The 23,448-nt window shown below is 46.8% G+C and overlaps 1 protein-coding gene across 8 annotated transcripts in view; it reads right to left on the bottom strand.

The window, feature by feature from the left end:
• ATG9A (autophagy related 9A) overlaps window positions 1-23,448 on the bottom strand; it is a 383,311-nt gene that overhangs the window by 127,756 nt on the left and 232,107 nt on the right. For all 8 annotated transcript variants that reach the window (XM_033944872.1, XM_033944873.1, XM_033944874.1 and 5 more), the window contains one exon: window positions 22,926-23,105. In XM_033944872.1, the coding sequence (XP_033800763.1) occupies window positions 22,926-23,105 (180 nt within the window). The remainder of the gene's footprint in view (window positions 1-22,925; window positions 23,106-23,448) is intronic.

Genomic DNA, 23,448 nt, shown 5'->3' with positions numbered 1-23,448 from the left:
AGCAGTCCCGTACAGTCAGAGTGGGACTAATGAGCCTGCTGCCAAAACAAAGGAACCAAAAGCAGCATCCTGCTTGGCCGCCATATTGATCCTGTAAAACTTGGTAAAAGCATGCAAGGAGAACCACACAGTAGCCCTGCAAATCTCCTCCAAAGAGATCGCCAATGAATCTGCCCAAGAGGAAACTAGAGAGCTGCACGGGAACGGGGACGACGGGAATCCCGCGGGGATGACGGGAATCCCGCGGGACCGGCGGGCATCCCGTGGGTTCCCCCCTTCGGGTCACGGGGATCCCATGGGGACACCCCCTAGGGTTGCGGGGATCCCGTGGGGACGCCTCCGAGGGTCGCGGGGATCCTGCGGGGCTGGATGTACTCAGTCGCGCGGCTCTTCTTCTCCCTACCTGCTCTGCTTGCAGCACAGAGCCGAACGGAAGTCTTCCCGACGTGACGTCGGGAAGACTTCCGTTCGGCTCTGTGCTGCAGGCAGGGCAGGTAAGGAGAAGGAGAGTAGCCTCGTGGCTCGAGTGGCTACCAAGGGAGGGGGGCGGTCCGCCCCGGGTGCAGCACAACCGGCCAGGTCCCCTTACTTTTGTGGTGCTTCCCCGACTGACCGACCGACCGATAACAGCCCCGGTCCGACAAACCTCCCTGCCCTGTAGCCGCGAATCTAAGGTAATTTAGATTCGCGGCTACAGTGCAGGGAGGTTTGTCGGACTGGGGCTGTTATCGGTCGGTCGGTCGGGGAAGCGCCACAAAAGTAAGGGGACCTGGCCGGCTGTACTGCACCCAGAGCGGGAGAGAAGGAGGGGGGAGAAGGACGCTGAAAGCACTGGGGAAGACAAAGGGGTGGAGAAGGACGCTGAAAGGCCATGGGGAAGACGGGGGGAAGGACACTGAAAGCACTTGTGGAAGACAGAGGGGGTAGAAGGATGCTGACAGGACATGGGAAGAAAGGGGGGGAGAAGTACGCTGAAAGCACATGGGGAAGACAAAGGAGTGGAGAAGGACGCTGACAGGACATGGGGAAGACGGGGGGGAGAAGGACGCTGAAAGCACATGGGGAAGACAAAGGGGTGGAGAAGGATGCTGAAAGGCCATGGGGAAGACGGGGGGGATGGGAGGACACTGAAAGCACTTGTGGAAGACAGAGGGGGGAGAAGGACGCTGAAAGGACATGGGGAAGACAGAGGGGGTGAAGGACACTGAAAGCATATGTGGAAGACAGAGGGGGAGAAGGACGCTGACAGGACATGGGGAAGTTGGGGGGAGAAGGACGCTGAAAGGAAATGGGGAAGAGAGAGTGGGGAGAAGACGCTGGCAGGGAAGAAGACAAATATGCCAGACTATGGGGGGTGCAGAGGGAAGAAGATGGGTGCCAGACCAATTTGAAAGGGGGGAGATAGGGAGAGGCACAGTAACAGAGCAAATGGAAGACGCAGAAGGAAGAGAGACAGTGGATGGAAGGAATTGAATGAGAACATGAGGAAAGCAGAAACCAGGCAACAAAGGTAGGAAAATAATTCTATTTCTTTTTTTTTTTTTCTTCAGGATAAAGTAGTATATTAGTTGTGTTGATAAAAATTTATAAACATTAGAGGCTCTGGTAGAAACCTGTTTACAAAGTATGTATTCTTTCCAATTAATATTTCCAAATTAATAAAGTCTTTTTGCTTATTTGTAAATGGGTTTCTACCAGAGCCTTTAATTCAGTAGCATAATTAAATGAAATAACTATTTCTGAAGTTTATAGGAACGGGCGGGGATGGAGGGGATTCCTCACGGGGACGGCGGGGATTCCTCGCGGGGACGGGTGGGGACGGAGGGATTCCTCACGGGGACGGGTGGCATTCCTCACGGGGACGGGTGGGGACGGGTGGGACTTTGGCGGGGACGGGTGGGATTTCTGTCCCCGCGCAACTCTCTAGAGGAAACACCTCTAGTAGAATGAGCCATCACAGAAATAAAGGGCTTCTTTCCAGCTGTGATGTAGGCAGACAAAATAGCCATACGGATTAATCTTGAAATGGTGGCTTTCGAAGCAGGCCTACCTTATAGGCAGGGCCCACCAAGACAAACAGGTGGTCAGAAACTCGAAACGCATTCATGATCTCCAAGTACCGCAACAAGAGCCTGCACACATCTAGTGACTGCAATACTCGGTCATGCTCTCATGCTTGTAAGGACAAATGCTTGTATCTTGGCGTAATTTACAGACCCCCAAGACAACAGGATGACCTAGATATGGAAATAATCGGGGATATAGAAAATATCACCTTGCGTGGGGACACGGTATTGTTAGGTGACTTCAACATGCCTGATGTGGATTGGGATACACTAACCTCCTTTTCCGGCAGCAACAGGAGGCTACAGTGGCGTACCAAGGGGGTAGCGGGAGGGGCGGTCCGCCCCGGGTGCCAGCCCTGAGGGGGTGCTCCCGGCCTTGCCATTCAGTCCCCCCCCACCCCCGAGTTCCCCCCCCGAAGGACCGCTCGCCCCACTGACCTTCCTGCACCACCTGTGAAGCAGCCCGCAGCAGGATCGCGACGTCAGCGATCCCTGAGCTGCTTGGGCGCTGCTTCCTGCACTGCAGTTCCGCCCCTCCTCTGACGTCAGAGGAGGGGCGGGACCGCGGCGCAGGAAGCAGCGCCTAAGCAGCGCAGGGATCGCTGACGTCGCGATCCTGCTGCGGCTGCTTCATAGGTGGTGCAGGAAGGTCAGTGGGGCGAGCGGTCCTTCGGGGGTGGTGGGGGGGGAACTGAACGGCAAGGCCGGGAGCATAGGTAGTGCTGCTTCATAGGTGGTGCGGGGAGGCCAGGGGGGCGAGCAATCCTTCGGGGTGGAGCGGGTGGGCGGGCAGGCAGGCTTTCAAAGGGGGAGGCAGGCCTTCAAGAGGGGGGGACAGGCCTTCGGGAGGGTGTGCAGACCTTCAAGGGGGTGCAGGCCTTCAAGGGGGGGACAGGCCTTCAAGGGGGGGACAGGCAGGCAGGCCTACAAGGGGGAGACAGGCCTACAAGGGGGTGTGACAGGCCTTCAGGGGGGGACAGGCCTTGAAGGGGGTGCAGGCCTTCAGGTGGGACAGGCCTTCAAGGGGGGGGACAGGCCTTCAAGGGGGGGACAGGCAGGCAGGCCTTCAAGGGGGGGACAGGCCTACAAGGGGGGGACAGGCCTTCAAGGGGGGGACAGGCCTACAAGGGGGTGGGACAGGCCTTCAAGGGGGGTGCAGGCCTTCAAGGGGGGACAGGCAGACCTTTAAAGGGGGACAGGCCTTTGGGGGGGACCCTGGTTTAGAAGTACACGGAGGGAAGGGGGTGTTCAAAGAGACGTGCATATGCCAAACTTTGGGGGGGGGAGAAAGAAATAATGGGTCTGAAAATAGAGGAGAGGGAGAGAGATGATGGACCATGGGATTTAGGGAGGGAAGGAACAGAAAGGGAGAGAAATTGGACACAAGGGATGGTGTGGAGGAGGGATAGAGATACTGGATAGGAGGGTAATTGGGAAAAGAAAGGGAGAGATGGTGGACTCTGGGGTGGTGGGGAAGGAGGGAGAGATGCCGGATGAAAGGGTAGTTAAGAAAAGGTGGATCTGTGGAGGGAGATGAAAAAAAAGAAAGATAAAAGACTTCCTGGGGAGGGAAGGGAAATTGAAAGGGAGGACAGAGTTGGCAGATGGATGGTTAGCATGCAGAAAGAAGGAGACCCTGGCAAGCAAGTTATCAGAAGAAAACCAGAGCCTTGGACCAACAAGATTTGAAATATAACCAGACAACAAAAGGTAGAAAAATTAATTTTATTTTCTGTTTTGTGATTATAATATGTCAGATTTGAAATGTGTATCCTGCCAGAGCTGGTGTTGGACTGCAAACGTGAGCTAGGATTTAACAGAGAGAGGAAAAGTCCTTTTTGTTTCTTTATTTTATTTACACCACAGCGCCAGTGTGATTAGGAGAAGCCAAAGGGGGTGAAAAATCCACCAGGAGTTTTGAAAAAAATCACCCAACTGGGCAGGAAAATCGAATTGAAAAACCAATTCAATAGGCTGAATCGAATCAAAATTTTTTTTCCTGAATCTGGCAGCATTAGTTTGCGCTACTGTCTTAGACTTTAGGACCTGGGATTGGGGAGAGATGGCATCCTCAGTACTTTATAATGCAAGTGAAACGAGGATTTGGTCAGACTTTTGAAGGGTCTGCAGAAAAAAAATATTGTATAGGCCGGGGACATGAGACAGCAGGAAATGGGAACTTTTCTTCCTTCTATTTTTGTGAATGGAAAGGCTGAGGATGTCAGAGAGTTCAGTTAAAATATGTGCTTTATAAGAAAATATAATAATGTGTTTTATAAAGTTTATAGCATAGCTGGCCTACCCAGTGAGGTGTTCCTAGTGGTGGTGGTGGCAGCGTGTCAATGTGTTGAGAGGAAGAGGTGGTCTGGGAAATTCTGCTGAGCAAACTCCGGGCCCATTTCCACCCCCCAGTTAGTCCACTCCACTCAACTGGTTCACACACTGAGTGGGTCTTTGGGTGTTGTTTTGGGATCTCTTCCAGTGGTTTAGCAGTATCTCCTTCTGGTCCAAGGAAGGAAACTTTGTTATCCTTAGCATTGACCTACAGAATATGTTTGTAACAGCGCTGCTTGTGTGGCATTAGGCTATGTAGTGATCGAAAGAAAAAAACAGACCTTTGCACATTTTTGCACTATATGGTGGGTGTATGAGGAGATTCACATTTCCTGCACAGCTAAGTCCATGTGAAGTTACCTTGTGCTGTATTTGACATCTAGCAAGGTCTCTGTTTGAAAGGAAAGATCTAAACTTAAAAATGAAGTGGCCAGAAGTATGGTAAAAGCAGATAGTGTAGCTGGTTTTAAGAAAGATTTGGACAAATTCCTGGAGGAAAAGTCCATAATCTGTTATTAAGACATGGGGGAAGCATCTGCTTGCCCTGGATCGGTAGCATGGAATGTTGCTACTCTTTGGGTTTTGACCAGGTATTAGTGTCCTGGATTGGCTACCATGAGAATGGGCTACTGGGCATGATGGACTACTGGTCTGACCCAGTTAGGCTATTCTTATGTTATGTTCTCATCTGTAGGGGCCTTTGTTTTCACTTCTTATTTTAATGTATTTTTTTTCTGGGAACTTATCAGTGTTTTTTATAATGGGAACAAAAATGGAAGAGAATTAATGTGTGTGGGATGAGGGGGTAACTAATTTCTTCAGCTAAATAATTCAATCCACTTCAAACAGACATAGGAGAACTCACGCACTATTCACACACCCTCCAACCAAAAACGTCAAAAGAAAAAAACTGTTCGATAACCTCCTAGCCATTCGAGCTGCAACACTCGACCCCCAACTCTACAACCAATTGACATCGACCACAGACTGCAAAACCTTCAAAAAGAAATAAAAACCCTTCTATTCAAAAAACACATAAAACCGAACTAACACAATCAGAACTGTCCCAAGCATCACCTGCAACTACTCCATATGTACTTCTGATGTCATGACAATTCAGACATAATTTATGTTATGTTATGTTTGGAATATAAGAAAATTTTCACTGCCTGTTTCTATTCTGACCATTTATTCCGTTTCATGGTCATTACAAAAAATATTTTTTTACATGGGGGGGTGTCAAAAAATGATGGGCCCCGGGTGCCACATACCCTAGGTACGCCACTGGGAGACTATTAAACTCTATGAAGGGAGCTGGTCTGAAGCAACTGGTGTTGGACCCAACAAGGGATCAGGCAATACTGGACCTATTACTTACCAACGGAGAAAGTGTCACAGAGGTCTCGGTGGGCGACACATTGGCCTCCAGTGACCTCAACATGGTATGGTTCAATCTTAGGAAAGGTTTCACTAAATCTAACACGCTGACAAAGGTCCTCAAATTCAAGGACACAAACTTCCAAGACATGGGTTCCTTTGTTCACCAGGCGCTTCAAAGCCAAGCAAAAACCGATAGCGTGGAAGAAATGTGGTCGACTTTGAAAGCCACCATACAAGAAGCGACAAACCACTATGTTAAATTAGTAAGTAAACGGCGAAGAAACAACAAGCTGCAATGGTTCACTGCGGAGATCTCAGACCTCATCAAGGAGAAGAAAAAAGCATTCATCTCTTACAAACAATCGGGGAAACAGGACTCTAGAGCAGACTACCTGACCAAGTCAAAAGCAGTCAAAACAGCAGTCAGGGAGGCTAAATTCCACATGGAGGAGTCTCTGGCAAAGAACATCCAGAAGAGAGATAAATCCTTCTTCAGGTATATCAGTGACAGAAGTAAAAACTCAGGCGGGATTGTACGTCTTAGGAAACCAGACGGAGACTATGTGGAAAAGGATTCCGAAAAAGCCCAACTATTAAATGAATACTTCAGTTCAGTCTTCACCCGTGAAGCGCCAGGGCTTGGCCCTCAGCTACAGACAAGGGCTGACTCAGTTGACCCGTTTAGTAACTTCGAGTTTACGCCCAGCAGAGTCTACGATGAGCTGTCAAAACTCAAGATTAACAAGGCAATGGGGCCTGACAACCTACACCCCAGGGTGCTTAGGGAGTTGAGTGATGTCTTGGCAGAGCCACTGTCAGCGCTCTTCAACCTCTCCCTTAGTACAGGCAGCGTCCCGTTGGACTGGAGGACGGCTAACGTCATTCCACTCCACAAGAAAGGCTCAAAGATGGAGACAGCAAACTACAGACCAGTGAGTCTAACATCAATAGTGAGCAAACTAATGGAAACTCTAATCAAACACCAATTGGATAAGATCCTGGATGAGGAAAATCTACGGGACCCCCGTCAACATGGATTTACTAAGGGGAGATCATGCCAATCCAACCTGAACAGCTTCTTTGACTGGGTAACGGGGAAGCTGGATGTTGGGGAGTCCCTGGACATCGTGTACCTGGACTTTAGCAAAGCATTCGATAGCGTACCACACCGCAGGTTGCTGAGCAAGACGAGTTCTATAGGATTAGGTGACACATTGACGAAATGGGTTAGGAACTGGCTTGGTGGTAGGCTTCAAAGGGTAGTGGTGAATGGCACCCCCTCAGAAATGACGGAGGTGATCAGTGGAGTGCCACAGGGCTCGGTCTTGGACCCGAACCTATTCAACATCTTTATAAGAGACTTGGCAGAAGGGCTTCGAGGTAAAATAACATTATTCACCGATGACGCCAAACTAAGTAATGTAGTGGGCAAATGCACAACGGACGAAGATTCAATGCCCGACAACATGATGCATGACCTACTCCTACTGGAACGCTGGTCAAGGACCTGGCAACTTAGCTTCAATGCCAAAAAATGCAGTCATGCACCTAGGCAACCATAATCCATACAAGACGTATACCCTTAATGGTGAGATCCTAACAAGAACGGTAGCAGAACGAGACTTGTGGGTGATCGTCAGTGAGGACATGAAGGCTGCAGGTCAGGTAGAGCAGGCCTCATCCAAGGCAAGACAGATCCTAGGTTGCATACGCAGGGGTTTCATCAGCCGTAAGCCGTAAGTCACTATGCCATTGTATAGATCCATGGTGAGGCCCCACCTGGAATACTGTGTGCAATTCTGGAGGCCACATTATCGCAAAGATGTGCTGAGATTGGAGTTGGTTCAGAGAATGGCCACCCGGATGGTCTCGGGACTCAAAGATCTCCCATACGAAGAACGGTTAGACAAACTGCAGCTATACTCGCTCGAGGAGTGCAGAGAGAGGGGGGGACATGATCGAGACGTTCAAGTATCTCACGGGCCGCATCGAAGCGGAAGAAGATATCTTCTTTTTCAAGGGACCCACGGCAACAAGAGGGCATCCGAGGAAAATCAGAGGCGGGAAACTACGAGGTGACACCAGGAAATTATTTTTCACTGAAAGGGTGGTTGATCGTTGGAATAGTCTTCCACTGCAGGTGATTGAGGCCAGCAGCGTGCCTGATTTTAAGGCCAAATGGGATCGACACGTGGGTTCTATTCACTAGGCAAAGGTAGGGGAGGGTCATTAGGGTGGGCAGACTAGATGGGCCGTGGCCCTTATCTGCCATCTATTTCAATGTTTCTATGTTTCTATGAACCGAAGACAATAAACATAGGTAGTCTGACCTCCTGGTTGATGTGGAAACTAGAGACCACTTTCGGGAGAAAGTTTCCAAGTTTATTTAAAATGTGGACAAGACAATGAAGCCGTCGGCACAGTGCGCAGCGGCTGCTAAGAAAGCAAATAGAATGCTAGATATAATCAAAAAGGGTATTACAACCAGAACGAAAGTTATCCTGCCGTTATATCGGACGATGGTGCGCCCACATCTAGAGTACTGCGCCCAATATTGGTCACCGTACCTAAAGAAAGATATGGCGATACTCGAGAGGGTTCAGAAGAGAGCGACACGTTTGATAAAAGATATGGAAAACCTTTCATACGCTGAAAGATTGAAAAAACTGGGGCTCTTTTCTCTGGAGAAGAGGAGACTTAGAGGGGATATAAGAACATAAGAACATAAAAAGTTGCCTCCGCTGGGGCAGACCAGAGGTCCATCCTGCCCAGCGGTCCACTCCCGCGGCGGCCCATCAGGCCACTGCCTGAACAGTGGTCTCTGACTAATTTTGTAATTTACCTCTAATCCTGTCCCTATAACCTTACCTCTACTCCTATCTGTACCCCTCAATCCCTTTGTCCTCCAGGTACCTGTCCAGACCTTCTTTGAAGCCCTGTAGCGTACTTCTGCCTATCACATCCTCCGGCAGCGCGTTCCATGTATCCACCACCCTCTGGGTGAAAAAGAACTTCCTGGCGTTTGTTCTAAACCTTTCCCCTTTCAATTTCTCCTAGTGCCCCCTTGTACCTGTAGTTCCCCTTAGTTTGAAAAATCTGTCCCTATCCACTTTTTCTATGCCCTTCATGATCTTGAAGGTTTCTATCATGTCTCCCCTGAGTCGTCGCTTTTCCAGGGAGAAAAGCCCCAGCTTTTTCAGTCTGTCAGTATATGAGAGGTCCCCCATACCTTTTATTAGCTTAGTTGCTCTTCTCTGGACTCTCTCAAGTACCGCCATGTCTTTCTTGAGGTACGGCGACCAGTACTGGACACAGTACTCCAGGTGCGGGCGCACCATTGCACGATACAGTGGCAGGATGACTTCCTTCGTCCTGGTTGTGATACCTTTCTTAATGATACCCAACATTTTGTTCGCTTTCCTTGAGGCTGCGGCGCACTGCGCCGACGCCTTCAATGTTGCGTCCACCATCACTCCCAGGTCTCTTTCAAGGTTGCTCACCCCTAGCGGTGATCCCCCCATCTTGTAAGTGAACATCGGGTTCTTTTTCCCAATATGCATGACCTTGCATTTCCCTATGTTGAAGCTCATTTGCCACTTTTTGGCCCATTCTTCCAGTGTTGTCAGATCTTTTTGGAGGTCTTCGCAGTCCTCCATGGTTATGACCCTGCAGTATAATTTAGTGTCATCTGCAAATTTAATAACCTCACATTTTGTTCCCGCCTCCAGGTCGTTAATAAATATATTGAACAGGAGCGGTCCCAGCACTGACCCCTGTGGAACTCCGCTCGTGACCCTTTGCCAATCTGAGTAATGGCCCTTTACTCCAACCCTCTGTTTCCTGTCCGCCAGCCAGTTTTTGATCCATCGGTGGACCTCCCCTTGCACCCCGTGGTTCCATAGCTTCCTTAGCAGTCTTTCATGTGGTACCTTGTTAAAGGCTTTTTGGAAGTCAAGGTAAATGATGTCTATGGATTCCCCTCTATCCACCTGGCTGTTCACCCCCTCAAAGAAGTATAATAAGTTCGTGAGGCAAGATCTGCCCTTGCAGAAGCCATGTTGGCTCGACCTTTAGTTGCCCATTGTTTTCGATGTGTTCCCAAATGCTGTCTTTAATCAGCGCTTCCATCATCTTTCCAGGGGCCGAGGTCAAGCTCACCGGCCTGTAGTTTCCAGGGTCTCCCCTTGAGCCTTTCTTGAAGATGGGCGTGACATTTGCTATTTTCCAGTCCTCTGGGATCTCTCCAGTTTTTAGGGATAGGTTGCATATTTGTTGAAGTGGCTCAGCTATTTCGTTCCTTAGTTCCTTGAGTACCCTAGGGTGAATGCCGTCTGGACCTGGCGATTTGTCGCACTTTAACCTGTCTATCTGCCTGAGGACATCCACCTTGCTCACCTCTAGTTGGACCAGATTTTCATCCTGATCTCCTTTTCCGATCTCCTCGGGTTCCGGAATGTTGGTTGTGTCCTCCATTGTGAAAACTGACGTGAAGAACTCATTTAACCTGTCTGCTATCTCCTTTTCCTCTTTTACCACTCCCTTTCTGTCTCCATCATCCAAGGGTCCTACTTCCTCCCTAGCTGGTTGCTTCCCCTTGACATACCTGAAGAATGATTTGAAGTTTGTTGCTTCCCCTGCCAGTCTTTCTTCATATTCTCTTTTTGCTTTCCTAACCTCTCGGTGACACTCCTTTTGGTGTCTTTTATGCTCCTTTTGGTTGTCTTCTGTCTGGTCCTTTTTCCATTTTTTGAATGATGCCTTCTTATCGCTTATGGCCTTTTTCACTGCATTTGTTATCCACACTGGGTTTTTTGTTCTATTTTTCTTGCACCCTTTCCTGAACTTGGGGACGCACAGGTTCTGTGCTTCGTGCACCATGCCCTTGAGTAGGGTCCAGGCCTTTTCTACGGAGTCTATCTTCCTTGTGGTATCGATGAGTTTCTTTCCCACCATTTTCCTCATGGCATCATAATTCCCTTTTTTGAAGTTGAGTGCTGTCGTTGTGGTTCTTTTCACCTTTGATGGTCCAATTTCTAGCCTGTACTGGATCGTGTTGTGATCGCTGTTTCCTAGTGGGGCTAGTACTGCCACCTCCTTAGCGGGTCCTCCTAGTCCGTTGAAGATTAGGTCAAGAGTGGCATCTTCCCATGTTGGTTCCATGACCAGCTGTTCCATGAAACAGTCCCTCGTGACTTCCATGAATTTGGTCTCTCTCGTACAGCTTGAGTGCCCGATGCTCCAGTCTATTCCCGGGTAGTTGAAGTCCCCCATCACCACAACACTTCCGCTTTTGCAGAACTGCCTCAGTTCGGCCTCCAGGTCCTGGTCGATTTCTTCCGATTGTCCAGGTGGGCGATAGTACAGACCCAATTTTATGTCTGTTCCTGCTCCTCCTGGTAGTTTAACCCATAATGATTCCAAGTCGTCCGCCCTTACTGTTGTTTCCATCCTGATTGAAGGTATGGAATCTTTTATATATAGCGCTATTCCTCCACCTTTTTTGTGTGACCTATCTCTCCTGTAGAGTTTGAACCCTGGTAAGGCCACATCCCATTTATTGTCATCAGTCCACCACGTTTCTGTGACTCCGATTATGTCTAGGCCCTTTTTGCAGGCTAATACTTCCAGCTCTCCCATTTTAGCCCCTAGGCTCCTAGCGTTAGTGTACAAGCAATGTAACTCCCGGTTGTTCGCCTTTCTTGCTGGTGTTCCTCGTGGTTTGGCACTCCTGGCGTCCCCCTCGTAAGTTGCTAGTCTCCAAGCCTCGTCTCGGTCATCCTCCTCGTGTGGTGTATCTATTTCCTCCTCAGCTTGTTTCCCCATTATTGGTTGTCTTTCTGGGATCTGTTGTTCTCTTTTAGTCCTGCTTACCCAGGACATTTGTACCCTAGACTCCTGCGATCTATCCTTAGGTCCTTTTTCAAAAAATTTCAACTCAGTCCTGAGCCCTCTTTTACAGTGCCCTTGTTCAATATCCTTGGCCCTGGTCCTCTGCATTGCGTCCTTAGGTCCTTTTCCCGAAAATTCCCACTCAGCCCCGGTCCCTTTTTTACAATGTCCTTGCTCAATGTCCCTGGCCCTAGGCCCTTGTATTGTTTCCTTAGGTCCTTTTTCCAAAAGTTCCCACTCAGTCCCATGTCCTCTTTTACAATGTCCTTTGCTCAGTATCCTTTTTTGATACATTTGTCCGATGTGTCAGATTGACTGTCGGCTTTCCCCCCTTCCTTAGTTTAAAGCCAAGTCTATGCTGCTCTGGACGTTGCGTGCCAGCATCCTCGTCCCAGTCGTGCTCAGGTGCAGTCCATCTCTCCTGTAGAGTTTATTTTTTCCCAAGAAAGTTGTCCAGTTCCGAACAAAAAGGAAACCCTCCTCCTCGCACCATCTCCTGAGCCAACCGTTTATTGCTTGTAGTTCACTCTGCCTCCGTGTGTCCGCTCTCGGTACTGGCAGGATCTCCGAGAATGCTATCTTGCATGCCCTCAGTTTCAGTTTCCTCCCCAGGATCCTGAACTGATCAGTTAGTGCAGTCCTGTTGTAGTCCCTTCTGCTGATGTCGTTGGTTCCAACATGGATTACTACAGCTGTCTCCTCTGTCTCGGACCCTTCCAGGATCCTTTCAATTCTGTTGATGACGTCCTTCGTTCTTGCCCCGGGGAGACATGTCACTAGTCGGTCGTCTCTCCCTCCGGCTATGTGACTGTCCACTCCTCTGAGGATTGAGTCCTGTGCCTCCACCATCCTGCAAGCCTCCTCGATGAACTTCTCGAGCTTTCTGACTTGCTCTGTGATGTGGTTCTCCCTGGTGATGTCTTCATTTCCCCAGCACTGCTCCTCTATGGTGCACAGTCTTTCCAGTTCCTGTACTCGAATCTGCAGTCTCCCGATCTCCTTCTTCAGGCTATCCAGTTTCTGACATCGACTGCATATGTATGCCCGCCTCCCAGAGGGGAGGTAGTCATACATATGACATTCGACGCAGTAAACTGGGTAGCTCCGCTGGGTTCCTGTAGCCTCCATTTCTTTCTCCTTGCTCCTATGGTCCCTCGGTGGTTGAGAGTGATCTGTGAAGGGTATAAGGAATAAGTCTAGTCTAGTCTTCGGTTTATATACCGGGTCATCTCCTAACAGAGCTCGACTTGGTTCACAAATAATTAAGACCAGAATACATAAAAAGATGCGAACATGAAAAGAGAATGTTAAAGTGCTATCAATTTGTCAGTTCAGTAGGTAAGCCATTAAGATATTGTTACCGTGCAGGAAGATGGACAAGACAAGACAGACCGAAAGGGACACAAGAGGGAAAGACGCATAAGAAGGGAACAGGCTGCAAGCTCAAGTGTATGTACATGAATGCAAGGAGCCTCAGAAATAAGATGAGTGAATTAGAAGCTGTGGCACAAAAGGATAATGTTGACATCATCGGCATCACGGAAACATGGTGGACTGATGAAAATGTCTGGGACACGGTGTTACTAGGATACAAACTATACCGCAGAGACAGAGGGACTCAAAACGGAGGAGGCATTGCCATATACGTCAAAGAGGGAAATGAATCTACTGAAGAAAACATGCCACAATAGACGGATAAGTTAGAGTCTCTATGGGTCAAACTTCCGGGAAAAAATTTACCAGAAACAAGGATAGGCATCTACTACGGACCTCCAGGGCAGTCCAAAGAAATTGCTGGAAAAATGACAGATGAGATTAAACACAACTGTAAGGGAGGCAACGCAGTTATCATGGGCGACTTCAACTATCCAGGGATAGAATGGAACCTCGGCACCTCCGGCTGTGCTAGAGAGACCAAGTTTCTGGAAACAGTAGGCAATTGCTTCCTGGAGCAAGGATAAAACGAGAGGAAACGCAATTCTAGACTTAATTCTAAATGGGCTGCGAGGACCGGCACAGGATGTAGAAGTAGAAGGGATGCTGGGAAACAGTGATCACAATTTGATCCGCTTCAACCTGGAAACAGGGGCAAAACATCAGTCCAGATCGATTGCCATGGTGCTAAACTTTCAAAAAGGGAATTATGAAGGGATGAGATGCATGCTGGGGAAGAAGATTAAGAAGAGGATAAACACTGTAAAGACGCTAGAGCAAGCTTGGACTCTTTTTAAGGATACGGTCACCAAGGCACAAAATCTATATATACCGCGTATTAACAAGGGATCAAAGAGGAAAAAGAATAAAGAACCAGTGTGGCTCACTGTAGAGGTGAAGGAAGCAATCAGAGACAAGAAAACCTCATTTAAGGAATGGAAAAGATCAAAAACGGATGAAAACTGGAAAAAACACAAACAACATCAACGCAGGTGCCATAAGGTGGTAAAAGGGGCCAAAAGAGAGGAAAAAATAGCCAAGGAGGCAAAAAACTTCAAGCCATTCTTTTCATATATAAAAGGGAAACGACCCACGAAGGAAGCGGTGGGACCATTGGATGACCAAGGAATAAAGAGAGCGCTAAAGGAGGACAAAGCAATCGCCGACAAACTGAACACTTTTTTTTAGTCTGTATTTACCAGCATACCGGAACCCATCAGGCTATATGCTGGAAGTGAAAACAGGAAACTGACAAGATTAACGGTCAGTCTAGAAGAGATATGCAGGCAGATTGATAGGCTCAAGAGCAATAAATCCCCATCCGAGGGTCATCCATCCGAGGGTCATCAAGGAACTGAAAGGAACCATAGCTGAACTGCTTCAACTAATATCTGTCAATCAAAACAGGAAAGATTCCAGAGGACTGGAAGGTGGAGAATGTTACGCTGATCTTCAAAAAAGGTTCGAGGGGAGACCCGGGAAACTACAGGCTGGTGAGTCTGACCTCAGTACCAGGAAAGATGGTAGAGGTGCTGATAAAGAACCGCATCACTGATCACCTTGACGGACATGGGCTGATGAGGACCAGCCAGCACGGTTTCAGAAAAGGTAGATCTTGTTTGACAAACTTGCTACACTTCTTCGAGGGAGTAAACAGATAGACAAGGGCGAACCGGTCGACATTGTATATCTGGATTTTCAGAAGGCGTTTGACAAGGTTCCATATGACCGAGTACTTCGGAAAATTGCGAGCCATGGAATCAAGGGTGAAATACTCACATGGATTAAAAACTGGCTGGAGCATAGGAAACAGAGAGTGGGGGTAAATGGACAATACTCGGAATGGAAGAGCATCAACAGCAGGGTGCCGCAGGGCTCGGTGCTTGGACCCGTGCTCTTCAACATCTTCATAAACGATCTGGACATAAGTACGACAAGCGAGGTGATAAAATTTGCGGACGATACGAAGTTATTCAGAGTAGTGAAGACACAGGGGGGCTGCGAAGATCTACAACATGACATAATCAGGCTCGAGGAATAGGCTGCGACATGGCAGATGAGGTTCAACGTGGACAAGTGTAAAGTGATGCATGTAACAAAAATCTCATGCACAAATACAGGATGTCCGGGGCGGTACTTAGAGAAACCTCCCAGGAAAGGGACTCAGGAGTTTTGATCGACAAGTCGATGAAGCCATCCCGGCAAAGAGGAAAAAGAATAAAGAACCAGTGTGGCTCACTGTAGAGGTGAAGGAAGCAATCAGAGACAAGAAAACCTCATTTAAGGAATGGAAAAGATCAAAAACGGATGAAAACTGGAAAAAACACAAACAACATCAACGCAGGTGCCATAAGGTGGTAAAAGGGGCCAAAAGAGAGGAAAAAATAGCCAAGGAGGCAAAAAATTTCAAGCCATTCTTTTCATATATAAAAGGGAAACGACCCACGAAGGAAGCGGTGGGACCATTGGATGACCAAGGAATAAAGAGAGCGCTAAAGGAGGACAAAGCAATCGCCGACAAACTGAACACTTTTTTTTAGTCTGTATTTACCAGCATACCGGAACCCATCAGGCTATATGCTGGAAGTGAAAACAGGAAACTGACAAGATTAACGGTCAGTCTAGAAGAGATATGCAGGCAGATTGATAGGCTCAAGAGCAATAAATCCCCATCCGAGGGTCATCCATCCGAGGGTCATCAAGGAACTGAAAGGAACCATAGCTGAACTGCTTCAACTAATATCTGTCAATCAAAACAGGAAAGATTCCAGAGGACTGGAAGGTGGAGAATGTTACGCCGATCTTCAAAAAAGGTTCGAGGGGAGACCCGGGAAACTACAGGCCGGTGAGTCTGACCTCAGTACCAGGAAAGATGGTAGAGGTGCTGATAAAGGACCGCATCACTGATCACCTTGACGGACATGGGCTGATGAGGACCAGCCAGCACGGTTTCAGAAAAGGTAGATCTTGTTTGACAAACTTGCTACACTTCTTCGAGGGAGTAAACAGATAGACAAGGGCGAACCGGTCGACATTGTATATCTGGATTTTCAGAAGGCGTTTGACAAGGTTCCACATGACCGAGTACTTCGGAAAATTGCGAGCCATGGAATCAAGGGTGAAATACTCACATGGATTAAAAACTGGCTGGAGCATAGGAAACAGAGAGTGGGAGTAAATGGACAATACTCGGAATGGAAGAGCATCAACAGCAGGGTGCCGCAGGGCTCGGTGCTTGGACCCGTGCTCTTCAACATCTTCATAAACGATCTGGACATAAGTACGACAAGCGAGGTGATAAAATTTGCGGACGATACGAAGTTATTCAGAGTAGTGAAGACGCAGGGGGGCTGCGAAGATCTACAACATGACATAATCAGGCTCGAGGAATAGGCTGCGACATGGCAGATGAGGTTCAACGTGGACAAGTGTAAAAGTGATGCATGTAACAAAAATCTCATGCACAAATACAGGATGTCCGGGGCGGTACTTAGAGAAACCTCCCAGGAAAGGGACTCAGGAGTTCTGATCGACAAGTCGATGAAGCCATCCCGGCGGCGGCAAAAAGGGCGAACAGAATGCTAGGAATAATAAAGATGGGGATCACAAACAGATCGGAGAAGGTTATCATGCCGCTGTACCGGGCCATGTTGCGCCCAGCACTGATCGCCGTACATGAAGGACATGGTACTACTCAAGAGTCCAGAGAAGAGCGACCAAGATGGTTAAGGGGTTGGAGGAGCTGCCGTACAGCGAAATATTAGAGAAACTGAGCCTCTTCTCCCTCGAACATAGGAGATTGAGAGGGGACATGATCGAAACATTCAAGGTACTGAAGGGGATAGATTTAGTAGATAAGGACAGGTTGTTCACCCTCTCCAAGGTAGGAAGAATGAGAGGGCACTCTCTAAAATTGAAAGGGAATAGATTTCATACAAACGTAAGGAAGTTCTTCTTCACCCAGAGAGTGTTAGAAAACTGGAATGCTCTTCCAGAGTCCGTCATAGAGGAACACACCCTCCAGGGATTCAAGACTAAGTTAGACAAATTCTTGATGAACAAGGACGTACGCTGGTAGGGCTAGTGTCAGTTAGGGTGCTGGTCTTTGACCAGAGGGCTGTCGTGTGAGTGGACTGCTGGGCATGATGGACCACTGGTCTGACCCAGCAGCAGCAATTCTTATGTTCTTATGTAAACAACAGAGTTTTTAGGGCTTTACAAAATTGTTGTAGCTGACCTATCAATCTAACAGAGTCAGGGAGTCTGTTCCAAGTTTCTACCAGTTTGAACGCAAGAGACTGGCTAAGCTTCCTAAAAGAGGGGAACGATAATTTATATTTCTGTGTAATTCTCGAGTGGCAAGATCTAGAAGTATTCTAATATAAGGGGACTAAAGGGTCAAATATTCCATAGAGAAACTTAAAGATAACATATGCACACTTAAACTGGATCCTAAAATGAACTGGGAGCCAGTGAAGCTTTCTCAACAAAGTAGAGACATGGTCGTACTTTCTTTCCTGAAAATGAGTTTAGCTGCCGTGTTTTGTATTAACTGTAGGAGCCTGTTAATGAATTCTGGGAGATTACTAGAACATGTTTTGAATATCAATAGTAAGATTTTATAAGTGATTCTATGCTCCATTGGTAGCCAATGAGCTTTAATCATTAGTGGAGAAAAGTGATTATACTTTTTTGAATGGAAAATTATTTTATTCGTGGCATTCTGCACTATTTATAACCTTCTGATTTCTTTTTTGGTTATTCCTTTGTACTGTATAGAGCGTTACAATAGTCTAGGCGAGATATAACAAGTGAATGGATTAGAATGTTTATGGACTGGGGATCAAGAACAGTACAGTGAGTGAATCATGCATAATCTGTAGAAACAATTTTGCACTATTGAGCTAATTTGGTCATGGTAGGAAAATTTACTATCGAGAATTACACCTAGTAGTTTGAGTGTAGATACTTGTTGAATTGTGGATGATTCTGTTTTAATGGGGTAGATCAAAGAAAGTCCATCTTTCATAGGGAAGATCATCAGTTTAGTTTTAGCAATATTCAAAGATAACATATTTCGCTCAACCAGTTTTTAATTTTACCTAATTTTTGGTTTATGTTCTTGACATCATCTGTCTAAATCAATAGGGTGAATTAACTGGATGTCATCCGCGTAAGCATACACAGAGAACCCAATTGATTGGCCTGAAGTTAGTAGAGGAACCAATAAAATATTAAATAATAGAAGCGATAGAATTGAACCTTGGGGATACCAAAATTATTGGTGAATGTGTCAGAAGTAAAAGAGTTAAAGGTGACTTTAGATTCCCGTTCAGTGAAATAGGAGGAGAACCATTCCAAGACTTGACCTGAGATTCCGATTTCATGAAGGTGGTCTAGAAGAAGATTGTGATCAATAGTGTCAAACGCAGCAGATAAGTCCAGGGAAATAAGAACCACCGATTTTTGGTGATCAAGAAGGTAAAGGATGTTTGTTGTAAGTCCTATCAAGGAATACTCAGTAGAGAGAACAGTGCGCAGAAACACACTGGAATCCGTAATCCTAAGGAAAGGATCTCTGAAGGATAAGGTCTGAAGCTTGGAAACCCTTCAGACTGAAGTTATGGCCACCAGGAAAAATGTCTTGACAGTAAGATCCATTAAAGATGCCTAATCCAGAGGCTCATAGAATGGACGAGTCAGAGACCGAAGAACTAAATTGAGATTCCATGTCGGACAGGGAAGCCGAAGCGGGGGCCAAAGCCTCAATGCGCCCCTTAGAAACCAGATATCGTCTGGATGAGTGACCAAAAAGCCTCTCAGAGGCTGAAGACCCAAACAAGAGAGACTGGTGATCTGAACCCTCAGATGGCCAGGCTTTTTTCCAGTCTGTCCAGAAGTAATGCAAGAATCAGAGGTACTAACGACAAATTTGGATCCTCATGTTTCTGGATGCACCACATCTCCAAGCCTTCACATAGGCTACCAGAGTTGACTTCTTTTTAATGCGCAAGAGATTAGCTATCACGCCAAAGAATAGCCTCTGTGGACTAAGGCTAAGTGCTCAATAGCCAGGCCGTAAGACCAAAGCAGTCTGGATCTTGGAGCGCAATCGGACCTTGCATCAGAAGACGAGGATGACAGGGAAGTCTGAGTCCATGATCTAGCTGTAGACAAACCAGGTCGGCATATCACAGTCACCTTGGACAATCAGGTGCCATGAGACTCACCCAACCTCTGTGAGCTTTGATGTGTCTCAGCAGATGGCCTATCATGGGCAATGGAGGGAAACATAAAGAAGACTCTCCAGGGCTGTACCAGTGAATCTAAGCCTTCACTTCCTGGCTCACGATGGCAGCTGAAGAACCAATTCGCCTTCTTGTTGACTGCCAATGCCATGAGGTCGAATGTTGGGCAACCCCACTGTTCCACTATGCAGATGAATACTCTCTGGGACAGGGACCATTCCCTGAGATCCAGAGTTTGACAGCTGATATAATCCACCTGCAAGTTGTCCGCTCCTGCAGAAATCCTCAGGAGGTGGACTGAAAGAGAAGCTGGGCTTCCTTGCGCAGAGATACATTCCTGATGCCTCCCTGGGTGATTGATAAAAGCTACCGCCTTGGCATTGTCCATGAAGACACACACCACCTGATTCTGGAGAAGACACTCGAAGTGCAGGAGAGCCAGTCGAATCTCCCAAAACTCCAGGCAATTGATGGACCACTTTCTCTTGGATGGGGACCACTAGCCCTGGACCAATCTGTCCAAGCAAAGAGCACTTCAGCCAGACTGACTAGCATCCATCCTGAGGATCACCCATTCAGAGAAGTAGAGGGGAAGACCTCAGGACAGAGATAGAGGGACTCAACCACCAGACTAGACTGTTCCAAGCCTCTGCTGTCCAAGGGAGCTGGGCATGCAATGGGTCCCGCTGTGGACTCCAAAGGGAAATAAGTGCATCCTGTGGCAGATGCCCTTTCCCAGAGAACCACATCGATGGTCGCAACCAGCGACCCCCAGGACCTGTAGGTACTGCTAGGCTTTCAGGACCGGAGTCTCCAGGAAGGAACGTATCAGTTAATGAAGCTTCTCCTGGTGCGAGAGGGGCAGAAACATCCAGTTCTGTTCTGTGGTGAAGCGGATCCCCAGATATTCCAAGTCCTGCATTGGCACGAGATGGATCTTTCAAAAGTTGATCGTTCAGCGTAGGCATTCAAGCAGCTGAATGACCTGGCGAATCGCTTGAAGCCCCTTGGACTCCAATTGGACTCTGATGAGTCAGTCATCCAACCACCATCACCTTGGTGATTGTCCCGAGTGCCATCGCCAACCCAAAGGGCAAGGCCAAAAACTGGTGAGAAAATTAAGAATAGTTCAAAACACCGCCGTCCACTTAATATTCGGACTAAAGAAAAGTCCCTTCTACAAACTGCTGCATTGGCTACAAATTGAGGCTCAAATTTTAATCAAATTCTCTTGCTTCTGCTATAAACTGGTGTAGGGAATGGCCCCCAACTACTTACTACCACATTTTGAACTTTACTCCCCCACAAGGATAACCAGAAATCACAACCTCTTTGCCTACCCGAAGATTATTGGCTGCAGATACTGAACCTTTCTAGATAGAACACTCAAGTTTCAAGCTGGTAGGCAGCAAACTTGGCTAGGCTACTTCATATACGGCGCCTTTTGACATACGGTGCTTTTCAGAAAGAATTAAAGACCACTCTGTTCAAAAAATTTATTTCATAGCTAGACTTCCTTCCCCCTTTTCAAAGCTACCACTCACCATACTGAATCCACTTTTTCCCCATTAACGGTACTTTGTATTCCATATTCTCTGACTCTTCAATGTCTTCTTCACCATTTGTATTCTGCAGAATATGGAACCTCAGGTATCTCCTGTGTTCTGAAAAATGGGGTTAGGAAGACCCTACTGATATCTCTAGTTTCCAAGATTCAAAGTTTACTGTCTCGTAACCGGTTTGCAATACTTTTACAATTCGATCTTTTGGCCGCTTTTGATGTAGTTCACCATAACATTCTAATGTGATTGTTATCAGAGATTGGGATAGATCAAAAAGTGCTGCACTGGTTTAGAGGATTTTTATCATTACGATTGTATCAGGTACATGTTGGTGGTAAATCATCCTTTGAGTGGAGATCAGTGTGTGGAGTGCCACTGGGCTCTCCTTTGTCTCCTATCTTATTTAACATCTACATGAAGAAAACTTACAGTATTTTTATGCATGTACTTCATTTAAAAAATGTTTCTTGGATTGTTTGCTTGTACCTCTGAGTAATTTGGATTGAAGGATATATGTCGAGTAATTTCCTAGGGCCAAATATTCTTGGTCTGTTGACCGAAAATCTAAGAATTAGAATCTCCAGCTGAGGTATATAGTATAGTAGAATTTGAGTGACTCAGGAACAAGGAGATGTTGAGATGAAGTGCACCCGAGCACAGAAATTATCTGTATGTGAAAGCGAAACTGAAATAAATGTAAGAGACCTGTATGGAAACCCCAATAGGAACAGATCTGTAATGCGCATACTGACCCCAGAATGCACAAGCATCTAATTGTAGACTATAAAGAAGAAATCATCAGGCCAGAAACTATGACTGAGATAAACTGGAGTAAAAGAGAAAAAAATCCTAAAAAGGATATAGTGGCCTCCTCCTCCCCTACAGCCACTCCCAAACCTCCGGGCCTATAAGAATCAAATGGAGATGAAACAAAAGGTATTGTGGCGAATGTTCCTTAAGAACAGGTGTATGGAAAAACACTTGAAGTAAATGAATGCCTTTTGGAAGGTACTGCATAAACATTAATGGTACAGTGGAAGGCATGTTGCGAGAGAAAACTGCTTGGAAATGAAAACAGTGCAAAAGATGCTGTCAGGCCTGTGACACCTGCTGAGCAGGATGCACCAGTACTGAAGGCTCACCAGCTGTTACTATCAGTACAGCACATTGTCTTAGAGAGGGTGACCTGAACTTGCATGCACATCTAGGAGGAGAGACAACCTGCAGATTCTTAGATCGATGGCGTTGATGTGTGGTCTGCAACAAGAGACTCAATGCTGTAGAGAGCTGCGACGCTTGTTGGAAAGAGGATAACTCGGGAAACTGGCTTCCCCAATGCTAGGAGATTTCCCAATGTTGATGTAGGAGTTTTCAAAGGCGACAGCCTCTTTTCCGATGTCCACAGTGGAGCCGAACAGCTTCTCCCATTGAATACGACGGGCTTTAATGGAACGCTTTTGCAAGGTGAAACACTTATTACACAATTCAATTTGGTGATCATGGCCTAAACACTGAAGACACCAATTATGAGGGTCAGTTATCGAACCTGACATCTGCAGCATTTTTTAAACCCCGTAGTAGGTTTCGACATGGGAAAAATCTCATCGTCGAGATTAAACTCAATAGTGTGCGAAGCCATGCTGGCAGAAAGAACCTCAAGGCTGAAGCCCGAGGTTGGACAAGAAAACAATTTTTTTTTTTACTAAATACCATATAAACAAAAGCAAGAAATGCAAAGCAGGAAGGCAACGCCGACTGAACAGAGTCCAATCAAAAAGAGATTTCTTTGCTCTGCAGAAAACGAAGAACTGAGGCACCACAAGCTGGTATTGGGTGGGAAGGTATTCGTGCATGCGTGGTGCGGGCAGTTGCAAAGTTTCTTAAAACTTAAAGTGACAGTACACTTTTCATACTGTCCATGCTGAGCTCCATAGCTGATGTCACCCATATGTGAGAATATGCTGCCTGCTTGTCCTAGGATAATTGCAGCTCTTTCTTCAATTTGACCTTACCGCTGGGTGTCCATGCTGGCGAACATCCATCTGTGCAAAGGAGCAAGTATCCCCAACACCAACCACATCCACAGTAAAATTACGAAAAAAATCAATTATTTCCAAGGACTTCGGTCTCAGGCAGAAGATGAGTATAAATGGGGTGATCACTGGACTCAGCAACTCCTCTAGGATAAACATCTGCAAAAAAGTATTAATAATAATTACATATTGTAAAATATTCCTGCTGTGTAATATAATGCACTGTGATATGATCCTCCCCTTCTATCTGGTATTAACAAATGAAACCTAATAATAAGCAGAGGATTTAAATAATGACCATTCTATATCAATCAAAACAAACTATATCAACATCAAAAACAAAGGAAGAATCTAAATAGTGTTCAGTGTAAAGTGCTCAGACCCACAATCTTCGTGCTATAATTGTGACATAAGCAGAGATTGCTACCGGGACCATCACAGTACTCGTCTGGTCTTGTACCACTCTCATCAATGGAAAAACATATTTTCAACACAAACAACT

The sequence above is a fragment of the Geotrypetes seraphini genome, chromosome 5, assembly GCF_902459505.1.
Source record: "Geotrypetes seraphini chromosome 5, aGeoSer1.1, whole genome shotgun sequence".
NCBI classification, from domain to species: Eukaryota; Metazoa; Chordata; class Amphibia; order Gymnophiona; family Dermophiidae; genus Geotrypetes; species Geotrypetes seraphini.
The sequence above is the reverse complement of the archived record's forward strand: the minus strand, read 5'-3'. Positions and strand labels throughout refer to the sequence as shown.